This window comes from Pristiophorus japonicus, chromosome 12, assembly GCF_044704955.1.
Source record: "Pristiophorus japonicus isolate sPriJap1 chromosome 12, sPriJap1.hap1, whole genome shotgun sequence".
Lineage (NCBI taxonomy): Eukaryota > Metazoa > Chordata > Chondrichthyes > Pristiophoridae > Pristiophorus > Pristiophorus japonicus.
This window is the reverse complement of record NC_091988.1, coordinates 67,468,465-67,480,438: the sequence shown is the minus strand read 5'-3', so window position 1 is coordinate 67,480,438 and position 11,974 is coordinate 67,468,465. Positions and strand designations below refer to the sequence as shown.

At 51.8% G+C, this 11,974-nt stretch overlaps 1 protein-coding gene across 1 annotated transcript; it reads left to right on the top strand.

Moving 5' to 3' along the window:
• The first annotated feature begins 650 nt into the window (after positions 1–650).
• Positions 651–1,970, top strand: LOC139276936 (G-protein coupled receptor 22-like). The gene has a single exon (XM_070894932.1). The coding sequence runs from the start codon at positions 651–653 to the stop codon at positions 1,968–1,970; it is 1,320 nt and encodes a 439-aa protein (XP_070751033.1).
• Positions 1,971–11,974: the final 10,004 nt, after the last annotated feature.

Here is an 11,974-nt window from a genome sequence, read left to right as displayed (position 1 = left end):
GTTCGATCCCGCCGCATTTCCCACCCCCGCCCGACCCTCCCCGTGTCCAATTTCACTCCCGGTGCCTTCGGGAGCGAGGAGTGAAAGTGGGAGCGAGGGGCGGGAGCAGGGTCAGGGGGTGGGAGTGAAGGGCGGGGCGGGTGTGAGCGAGTGGTGAGGGGCTGAGGGCAGGAGCGAGGGTGGGGGCGAGGGGGGAGCGAGGGACGGGTGCGAGGGCGAGGGGGGTGCAAGGGGCGAGGGGCTGAGGGCGGGCGCGAGGGCAGGGGTGGGAGCGAGGGACGAGGGGGGGGAGCGAGGGGCGCGGGTCGGGAGGGGCGGGGGGATGGGAGAGGGGTGAGAGCGGGTGCGAGGCATGAGGGGCTGAGGGCGGGAGCGAGGGCGGGGGTGGGAGCGAGGGACGAGGGGGGGGGAGCGAGGGGCGCGGGTCGGGAGGGGCGGGAGAGAGGGGTGAGAGCGGGTGCGAGGCATGAGGGGCTGAGGGCGGGAGCGAGGGCGGGGGTGACAGGCGAGGGAATTACTGAAATGAAACAATATTGGGGGTTCAGGACGGAGTTTAATGGTTCCTAGTTGAAGTTCTTATCTCCCTTTCCCGTCTGTTGCAGGTGACACGACAACCACTGCCATCTCTGGGACTATGCTGATATCCCAGGATGGACGCCAGCATGGAATTGGATAATTACGAGGCGGTGCTGGAGACCACGGACGGGTCAGCCCTGAACGAGAGGTGGTACGTCTCGTACCCGGTCAGTTTCCAGGTGTCTCTGACCAGCTTCCTGATGCTGGAGATCGTGCTGGGCTTCAGCAGCAACCTCACTGTGCTGATCCTGTACTGCATGCAGTCCAACCTGGTGGATTCGGTCAGCAACATCGTCACCATGAACCTGCACGTCCTCGACATCATCATCTGCCTCGTGTGCGTCCCCTTCACCATCGTCATCGTCCTCATCCCCCTGGAGAGCAACGTGGCGCTGATCTGCTGCTTCCACGAGGCCTGTGTCACCTTCACCAGCATCGCCACGGCTGTCAATGTCCTGGTGATCAGCCTCGACCGCTACGACATCTCGGTGCGCCCAGCCAACAGGGTGCTGACACCCAGCCGCACCATCCTGCTGCTCACCGCCGTCTGGGCGGTCTCACTCATGGTGTTCTTCGTCCCCTTCATCGAGGTGGAGTTCTTCGGCGACCCGCTGCACAGTCCCGCCTGGCAGAACCGAACGCTGCTGTGCGTCAGCGTGAACGAGTACCACAAGGAGCTGGGCATGTACTGCCACCTCTTCATCCAGATCCCCTCCTTCTTTGTGGCCGTGGCGGTCATGCTGGTCACCTACTCCCGGATACTGCAAGCCCTCAACATCCGCATCGGCTCGCACTTCACCCGTGGCCAAAAGCGCAAAAACCCGAACAAGAAGAAGAAGAAGAAGAAGAAGAAGAAGAAAAAATCGGCGAGCTCCCTCAGCAGTCAGTACGAGACCAAGCGACTGGCCCCGGCACCGGTCGGTCAGAATCCGTCGCCGCTGGGTGTTCAGGCCTCAGTCTCGGTCATCATCGCGCTGCGCCGGGCTGTGAGACGGCACCGCGACAGACGGGAGCGGCAGAAGCGAGTCTTCAGGATGTCCCTGATAATTATCTCGACGTTCACCATCTGCTGGGCCCCCATTTCCATCATTAACCTTCTCATTTTGTGCCTGGGACCGAGTGACTGGCTGGTGAAGCTCAGGGTCTGCTTCCTGGCCATGGCATACGGCACCACCATCTTCCACCCACTTCTCTACGCCTTCACCAGACAGAAACTCCGCAAGGTTCTGAAGAACAAAATGAAGAAGCGTGTGGTGTCGGTTCTGCAGGTGGATCCGGCCCCCAGTGGGACAATCATTCACAACTCATGGGTCGACCCCAGAAAGACTCGCAAATTAAAGCTAGAGTGCAGCGATGCCACTGACCGCTGCCTGACAGAGGCGGTCAGAGAGTGACTCCAGGCCAGCCATCTCTTTCTAACACATTAAGACTTGCAGCAAAAAATGCCACACCATCTGTAAAGACTAGAGGTGCAATAATTGTAAAACACTTTGTTCCATTGTACTGATATGTATAAAAAAAACAATTGTCTCACAGCCCTTGGCCCAAAACCTAACTGGACAACGAGCAGTGCATAGAATCATAGAAGGGTTACTCCCCGGAAGGAGGCCATTCGGCCCATCAAGCCCGTGCCGGTTCTCTGCTGGAACTCTTCAGCTAGTCCCACTCCCCCGCCCTTTCCCCATAGCCCTACAATTTCTTTCCTTCAGGTATTTATCCAATTCCCTTTTGAAAGCCACAATTGAGTCTGCCTCCACCACCCTTTCATGCAGTGCATTCCAGATCTTAACCACTCGATGCGTAAAAAGGTTTATCCTCCTGTCGCCTTTGGTTCTTCTGTCAATCAGCTTAGATGTCCTTTGTACATTTGGCCGACATGTGTGCTGTACTTTTGAAGATTAAAGTTGTAAAAACAATCCCAAGAGTCAGAAAAAGCGACACTAATTGAGAACGACAAGCCTCAACTCTAAGCTCAACCCAAACAGCATCAAGTCCAACACAATACAGGGGGCAGAATATGTATCAAAAAACAATTGTCTCACAGGCCTTGGCCCTAACCCTAACTGCACAATGAGCAATGCGTAGAATCAGAGAATGGTTACCCCACGGAAGGAGGCCATTCGGCCCGTCCAGCCCATGCCCATAACCCCAACTATATACAATCTATATTAACAACTTGGAGGAAGGGACTGAGTGTAATGTAGCCAAGTTTGCCAACGATACAAAGATGGGAGGAAAAGCAATGTGTGAGGAGAACACAAAAAATCTGCAAAAGGACATAGACAAGCTAAGTGAGTGGGCAAAAATTTGGCAGATGGAGTATAATGTTGGAAAGTATGAGGTCATGCACTTTGGCAGAAAAAAAATCAAAGAGCAAGTTATTATTTAAAATGGAGAAAAATTGCAAAGTGCTGCAGTACAGCATGACCTGGGGGTACTTGTGCATGAAACATAAAAGGATAGTATGCAGTTACAGCAAGTGATCAGGAAGGCCAATGGAATCTTGGCCTTTATTGCAAAGGGGATGGAGTATAAAAGTCTTGCTACAGTTGTACAGCGTATTGATGAGGCCACACCTGGAATACTGCGTGCAGTTTTGGTTTCCATATTTACGAAAGGATATACTTGCTTTGGAGGCAATTCAGAGAAGGCTCACTAGGTTGATTCCAGAGATGAGGGGGTTGACTTATGAGGAAAGGTTGAGAAGGTTGGGTCTCTACTCTTTGGAATTCAGAAGAATGAGAGGTGATCTTATCGAAACGTATAAGATTATGAAGGTGCTTGACAAGGTGGGTGCAGAGAGGATGTTTCCACTGATAGGGGAGACTAGAACTAGAGGGCATGATCTTAGAATAAGAACATAAAAGATAGGAGCAGGAGTAGGCTATACGACCCCTCGAGCCTGCTCTGCCATTCAATAAGATCATGGCTGGTCTGATCATGGACTCTGCTCCACTTCCCCGCCCGCTCCTCATAACCCCTTATCCCCTTATCGTTCAAGAAACTGTCTATTTCTGTCTTAAATTTATTCAATGTCCCAGCTTCCACAGCTCTCCGAGGCAGCAAATTCCACAGATTTAAAACCCTCTGAGAAGAAATTCCTCTTCATCTCTGTTTTAAATGGGCGGCCACTTATTCTAAGATCATGCCCTCTAGTTCTAGTCTCCCCCATCAGTGGAAACATTCTCTCTGCATCCACCTTGTCAAGCCCCCTCATAATCTTATACATTTCGATAAGATCACCTCTCATTCTTCTGAATTCCAATGAGTAGAGGCCCAACCTACTCAATCTTTCCTCATAAGGCAACCCCCTCATCCCCGGAATCAACCTAGTGAACCTTCTCTGAACTGCCTCCAAAGCAAGTATATCCTTTCGTAAATATGGAAACCAAAACTGCACGCAGTATTCCAGGTGTGGCCTCACCAATACCTTGTATAGTCGTAGCAAGACTTCCCTGCTTTTATACTCCATTCCCTTTGCAATAAAGGCCAAGATATCATTGGCCTTTCTGATCACTTGCTGTACCTGCATACTATCCTTTTGTGTTTCATGCACAAGCACCCCCAGGTCCCGCTGTACTGCGGCACTTTACAATCTTTCTCCGTTTAAATAATAACTTGCTCTTTGATTTTTTTATGCCAAAGTGCATGACCTCACACGTTCCAACATTATACTTCATCTTCCAAATTTTTGCCCACTCACTTAGCCTGTCTATGTCCTTTTGCAGATTTTTTGTGTCCTCCTCACACATTGCTTTTCCTCCCATCTTTGTATCATCAGCAAACTTGGCTACATTACACTCAGTCCCTTCTTCCAAGTTGTTAATCTAGATTGTAAATAGTTGGGATCCCAGCACTGATCCCTGCGGCACCCCACTAGTTACTGGTTGCCAACCAGGGAATGAACCATTTATCCCGACTCTCTGTTTTCTATTAGTTAGCCAATCTATCCATTCTAATATATTATCCCCAACCTCATGAACTTGTGCAGTAACCTTTTATGTGGCACCTTGTCAAATGCCTTCTGGAAATCCAAATACACCACATCCAATAATGGGCTGCCCATTTAAAACTGAGATGAGGAGAAATTTCTTCTCTGAGGGCTGTGGATCTGTGGAATTCGCTGCCTCAGAGAGCTGTGGAAGCTGGGACATTGAATAAATTTAAGACAGAAATAGATAGTTTCTTAAACGATAAGGGAATAAGGGGTTATGGGGAGCGGGCAGGGAAGTGGACCTGAATCCATGATCAGATCAGCCATGATCTTATTGAATGGTGGAGCAGGCTCGAGGGGCCATGTGACCTACTCCTGCTCCTATTTCTTATGTTCTTATAATCAGTCCAAACTCTCGCAAAGATGCAATAGGTTGGCTTACCTCTGTATGCCTGTCGATCTCCCACTAGACAATCCACCTCTCCTAACCCAGGGGCCTCCACATCTAGACCAATGATATTGCTATATATTTGCCTCAATTTCTTTCCGTTTCCTCCTCAATTCCCCAATCGCATCTTGCTCCAACCAGAAGACCACACCGTCGAGCTCTTCAGGTATGCCTCCATGATTTACCCAGGAGAATTGACATAAGAACTTGAGAAGAAGGAGCAGGAGTAGGCTATTCGGCCCCTCGAGGATGCTCCGCCATTCAATAAGATTATGGCTGATCTTCTACCTCAACTCCACTTTACTGCACTGTCCCCATATCCCTTGATACCCTTAATATCCAAAAATCTCTGTCTTGAGTATACTCAAAGACTGAGCCTCCACAGCACACTGGGGCAGAAAATTCCAAAGATTGACCACCTTCTGAGTGAAGAAATTTCTCCTCACCTCAGTCCGAAATGGCTGACCCCTTATCCTGAGACTGTGACCCCTGGTTCTAGACTCTCCAGCCAAAGGAAACATCCTCTCTGCATCTACCCTGTCAAGCCCCTTAAAAATGTTATACATTTCAATGAGATCACCTCTGATTCTTCTAAACTCCAGGGAATATAGGCCTAGCCTACTCAATCCCTCCTCATAGGACAATCCCCCTAACCCAGGAATCAGTCTGGTGAACCTCCGTTGAACAAACCCTGCACAGTACTCCAGGTGTGGTCTCATCAGGGCAAGTGCAGAATGTCAGTAGTCCTCTGGTTGATCCTCCCTCCTTCCCCCAACCAGCCAGTCAGATGGAGCGTGCCACTGTAGGAAGTCTGGCCAGTGACCCAACCAAGGCCTGATCAAAAATCCTCTAGTGAAGACAGGGCTGAATGAAACTCTGTCAACAGATTCTGTCTCCCAACCTCAGGAGATGGAAATCCAGCTGTCTACTTAAAGAGAGAATAGGAGAGAATCCACACGTCACAATCCACACGCTACAATCCACATGTAATGTGTCACTCTGTCACACTTTGTCTCACACTCCATCCACCACCCTCCAAAGTGTCTTGAAGCATGTGAGAGAAAGCGAATCTCTATTAGTTTTTTTCTGACCCAGAACAGGAGATTTACAAGCATCTGTCAATCTGCACACCTCCCCCATTTAAACATCAATTTAATCTCCAATTGGCCTCAGTACCTATTTAGGCCACCCCCACTGCGAGTGCCTGAAATGGTCAATGAACTGTCCAGCCAAACACTGCCACGTTGCTGCACCCACCCACCATAGGTGAGCAATGCCACGAAAGGGCAGCTAAACCCCATGACATTCATTTAGTGCGCTAATCTTCAAAAACTAACAAAGGAGGACAGAGAGACGCAGAGGTTTAGGGACGGAATTCTAGAGCTTGTGGCCCAGGCAGCTGAAGGCACGACCACCGATGGTGAAGCGATTGAAATCAGGGGATGCTCAAGAAGCCAGAATTGGATGAGCACAGAGATGTCGGGGAATTGTGGGGTGTAAGGGGTTTTCAGGGAGTGTTGTTGTGCCTTGGGTGTCTCTCTCTGGGCTTCTGCCCTCACAGCTTATGCCTGGCCTGTGAGGTACCCTGAGTGCTGCAAGAGCACCCCTGGAGAGACTGTGTCCACAGCTTATGAAGGGGGTTTTGAGACTCGTGCGTCCCCACAGCTTATGCCTAGCCTGTGGGGCACCTGTGAGTGTCAAACACTCCTAACCCCTTCTTCCCTAGCCTGTGACACACAGTTGAGCGTTTTCGAAGCACTCCTAGCTTCCCTTACAATGTTCTGACATAAGACTCACGATCAGGAGATGTAATACAATAGAACTGAGACAAAGTGATTCCAAGAGGAACTTTAGGCTTCCAATTTATTTGACAAGGTGTAACTCAACAAACAGCAATACACCAACAAAACAACCCCCATAAATCCCACTAAACGGACACAACGAAAATCTTTACACAAGTTTAGCAGTACAATGCCCAACCTCCCACCTTTCCTGGCCTAACTGAGTTGGGAGTTCCGGGGACCAGAGGTTATACTCACTTCTGTGCCTTCTGCAATCTAGTGGTTTGTTTCTTCTATCTTCGGACACTGGTTTTCCTCAGTGTCGAGAGGCTTGCTGGTTGTTGGATCACGAGGGCAGGGAACCACCCACACTACGTCAGAAACCCCTTTTTTCAAGCCAGATTATCCAGTCTGCCTCTCCTGCTGAAATCGATTCTTCCCATTGGTGGGCTTTGTGATTTTGAAAAATGCAGCAGTTTTAGATTATTGCGGGTTTTTTCCACTGATGTTAACCTACTCAAGGTTTGAGTGGGTGTTGATTGCGTTGGCCTCCTGTAGCCATTGTGTAGGCCCTTGGGTTGTTTTGGGTTCCCTAGTTTCTAAAGGTCTGCATAATTTTCCTTCAATTCAGTTTTTCTAACCTACTCAAGGTTTGAGTAGGTGTTAATTGGGTTGGCCTCCTGTAGCCATTGTGTAGGTCCTTGGTTTGTTTTGGGTTCCCTAGTTTTCTGAAGATCTGCATAATTTCCTTCCATAGTGTAAACATGGGAAAGACAATAGTCCGATAATGGCGATGAGTTAGTCCCACAGTTTGAGCAAGTGCTCTCCCATTGGCTTGAAAGCCCCATGCTTTGGGCTGACTCTGTCTCACCATTGGCCCTCCGGTGTCCTCCCCCGTCCAATCACTGCTCTGCCAAGGTCAAACTGTTATCGGTTTCAATTCACAGCACAGACTGATCCCACAGCCCTTTTCCTTCTGGGTAAAATGAGGGGGTTTTCGTCCTCCCCTACAGCAGCTGGAGGAGATTACAGAGATAGGGAGGGGCGAGGCCTTGGAAGGATTGGAAAACAAGGATAAGAATTTTAAAATCGAGGTGTTGCTTAACTGGGAGCCAATATAGGCCAGCGAGCACAGGGGGGGATGGGTGAGCGGGACTTGGTGTGAGTTAGGACATGGGAGGTGATGGGTGAGCGGGACTCATTGCAAGTTAGGACACTGGGCAGCCGAGCTTTGGATGAACTGAAGTTTACGGAAGGTGAAAGGTGTGAGGCCGGCCAGGAGAGCATTGGACTAGGGACACTGAAGGGCGATGAGAGATGGGGAGGGGAGGACATAACGTGGCCCAATCAACGCTGATCTAAATGTAATTCTCAAGCCCCATAGACCAGCTGGGCTAGAGGCTGCCAATATGGCGGGTGAGGTGCACACGTTCTGAGACAGAACAGCGGCAGCCACCATATTAGTTGAGGCGCCGAAGGGGCGCGAAGGCCCCATGACTGACACAGGAGTTCGACCCACCACACTGGCAGCCAGCCGTGCTCAGGGAAGCCAGGTCTACACGTGGCCAAACCACAGGCCACAACCAACCAGCTAAATCATTACAGATACTTCACTAACTGTGGAGCCAAAAGAGGCAGGAGTGGCCCCCACCCACTCCCCAACCCCCACCCCAACCCTCACCCACCCCTATCCCCCAGCCCACCTCCACCCCCACCAACCCCCACACCCATCCAGACCTCCACCCACACCCCGATCCCCACCTCCACCCACATCCCGACCACCCACCCCTATTCCTACCCCCACCTCCACCCCGACCCACCCTCATCCTGACTAAAGCCACAGGCCGTCTCACCACTCCTCCACCGCACCCCCCCACATCGCTACACCCCCTCTCCCCATCGCCCTCACCCCTCCCCAACTCCTCTCTCCCCATCACTCGTCCCCCTCTCCCCATCACCCCCCCCCCACTCCCACATCGCCTCTCTCCCCATCGCTCACTCTCCCTCCCCCCCGCAATCGCTGCCCCGAATTCACTGCCCAGCCAGCATCTGCCCTTCCCCACGTGTCAGTGAGGCCGAGGCACAATCTCGGCTGGGCCTGGGGCCCGCTGTTCCGGGACGGGAAGTGTTCTCTGCACCCACTCCATGCTGGGAGGCACTGAGTCCGTGTCTGTAGCTGCAGTTGTGCAGTGTACAGAGATGGGGGTAGGGGCTACAATGGTCCTCAGTGCCTCTGGGTTGAGGAGGGGGGAATCAGGCAGGTGTCAAAGGACCACCCACTGCTCCATGCGCTGTGCCAATCTGAGGCTAGTCCCGGATTGACGCTCAGCTGTGATGCCCTCCAGAGTGGAACAGCCTGCCCACAGTTACTGCCCGGGCTGCTCAACTGTTGGGGTCTAGTCAGGAGAGGATAAAATCTGAGGAGGAAACGAATAACCAGCTTTCCTAGATTCTGAGACTATGAATCGCAACTCTTCCATCTCGGACACTACCCCCCCACCCCCCGTACCTGGTGGATCGATCGCCCTCCGGGTCAGAACCAAACCGTCGCCAGGACCCTCCCCCCTCCCCCAGTGGATCGATCGCCCTCTGGGTCAGAAACATACCATTGCGAGGACCCTCCCCCCCTCCCCCAGTGGATCGATCGCCCTCTGGGTCAGAAACACACCATTGCTAGGACCCTCCCCCAGTGGATTGATCGCCCTATGGGTCAGAAACAAACCATCGCCGGGACCCTCCTCCCCCCCACTCCCCTGCAGTGGATCGATCGCCCTCCGGGTCAGAAACAAACCATCGTCGGGACCCTCCGAGCTGCCACCGATGGACTGATCCTCGCAGCACCGAGCATTGCGCTCACCGTTAGAGAGCGGGCCGTTTACCCCGGATACTGTGTGTTGTGTTGTGTACGATGTCCGTCTTATTGCCTACAGTGACTGTCTGTATTTATATTGTATTTCCCGATGATTGTACGAGGAAACGTTTAATTACACGCCGATATTTGCGCTCACTCTGCACAGGGTGCGGGTTGCGTTGTTATTCTGGCTCCAGTTCTGTTCCCTCAGCCTCCAGTCATAACCTCAATATGCGGGGTCGGCAAACTCTGCTCCAAGTTTCGATCGCCAGACCCTCCCCCCCGACTCACTCTCTCACCCTGGCTCTTCCCCCCGGTACATCCCTGATCTTCACTCCGTTAAGTCCAAGGGCCGCAGACTTGAACGGATAGGGCGGACAACTGGTTTAGCCATTCACCGCCAGATCTGGCTGGACCACATAAAACACTATCGGGTCCTGCTCTTGTCTGACAAAATTGCTCACTATTCCAGAATCACTCTGGAATGTAAAGATGAACTCTGGTTTCTATTTTCCACTGCTAACCGTCTTCTTAAACCCCTCGCCCCAGTCTCCACCCTCACCTCTGACAATAAGTGTGAGGAGCTCAAGGATTTCTTTGTCTCTAAGATTGAGACCATCGGTTTGGCCGCCTCTCCCTTCCTTCCCCTAGCTCACCGGGCCTAACTTCCTCTAAGGATCCCCCCCTGCCCTAGACCTGATCTCACATCTTTCTCCAGTTTCTCTCCGATCTCCCATCATTACCTTTCCGAGCTCATCCTGTCCATGAGACCCACTTCCTGCTCTTTTGACCCAATTCCCACCAAACTGCTGAACACCCAATTCCTTTTCCAGCTCCTAGGTTAGCTGACATTGTTAACGGTTCTCTCCTCAGGTACTGTCGTCCTCTCTCTCAAATCTGCAGTCATCACCCCTCTCCTCAAAAAACCAACCCACGACCCCTCCATTCTTGCAAACTACCGCCCCATCTCCATCCTCCCTTTCCTCTCCAAAGTCCTTGAACGTGTTGTCGCCTCCAAAATCCGTGCCCATCTTTCCCAGAACTCCATGTTTCTGCCCCTGCCACAGTAACAAAACAGCCCTCAACAAAGTTACAAATGATATCCTTTGTACCTGTGACAAAGGCAAACTATCCCTCCTCGTTCTTCTCGACCTGTCTGCAGCCTTTGACACGTTGACCACTCCATCCTCCTCCAACGCCTCTCCACCATCGCCCAGCTGGGTGGGACTGCACTCGCCTCCCATTCTTATCTATCAAATCGCAGCCAAAGAATCACCTGCAACGGCTTCTCTTCCCGCTGCCGCATCGTTATATCTGGTGTCCCCTAAGGACCTGTCCTTGTCCCCCTCCTATTCTTCATCTACATGCTGTCCCTTGGCGACATCATCCGAAAACACAGCGTCAGTTTCCACATGTACGCTGATGACACCCAGCTTTATCTCACTACCACTTCTCTCGACCCTTCCTCAGTCTCAAATTGTCAGACTGCTTGTCCAACATCCAGATCTGGATGAGCAGAAATTTTCTCCAATTGAATATTGGGAAAACCGAAGCCATTGTTTTTGGTCCCCGCCACAAACTCCGTTCCCTAGACACCGACTCCACCCATCTCCCCAACTCCTGTGTGAGGCTGAACCAGACTGTTCATGACCATGGTGTCATATTTGACCTGAAATGAGCTTCTCACCACATCTCTGCTCCATCACCAAGACCACTGATTCCACCTCCGTAATATCGCCTGACAACGCCCTCGCCTCAGCTCATCCCACTGCTGAAACCATGGGATGGGGAGGGGGAGTGGGGAGGGGAGGGGGAAGGAGGAGGAAGAGTGGGAGGGGCACGGATCAAGTAGCGAGTCGGGAGATTTACATCAACGCCAATGAAAAGATGCAACTTTCAGATTCTTTAGGGATGAGTAGAATTCAGGAATGGAAGCGGATCGATGCTGGAATCGGGGGCTGGGATTGGAATATGAGGGCTTGGAATGGGGGCTGGGAATGGGAGTGAGGATGGGGGTGAGGAATGGGGCTGGGATTGGGGAATGGGGGCTGGGATTGGGGGCTGAGAATGGGGGCTGGGATTGGGAGCCGTGGTTCCAGAGATGACAAAACGGCTCCTGTGTTTCCTTGAGTGACGTCGCCATCAAGTGACAGCGAAACCATCCACAGGACAAAGGCGAAAATTCAACAAAGGTTATTCCCCACGTACAGGGGTCAGGGGTCACTCCCCACATACAGGGGGTCAGGCCGCACATGAAGAGGAGTGAGAAAAGGCTCGTGTGGAATAAAAACACTGACACGGACCTGTTGGTACGAATGGCCTGTTTCTGTGCCGTACATTGTATGTAAATGATGCTAAACCTTTATCAATCATTGGTTCGGCCT

Bases quoted from the DNA above. Each gene is read 5' to 3' on its own strand.
- LOC139276936 (XM_070894932.1), top strand. From the start codon at position 651: ATGGACGCCAGCATGGAATTGGATAATTACGAGGCGGTGCTGGAGACC.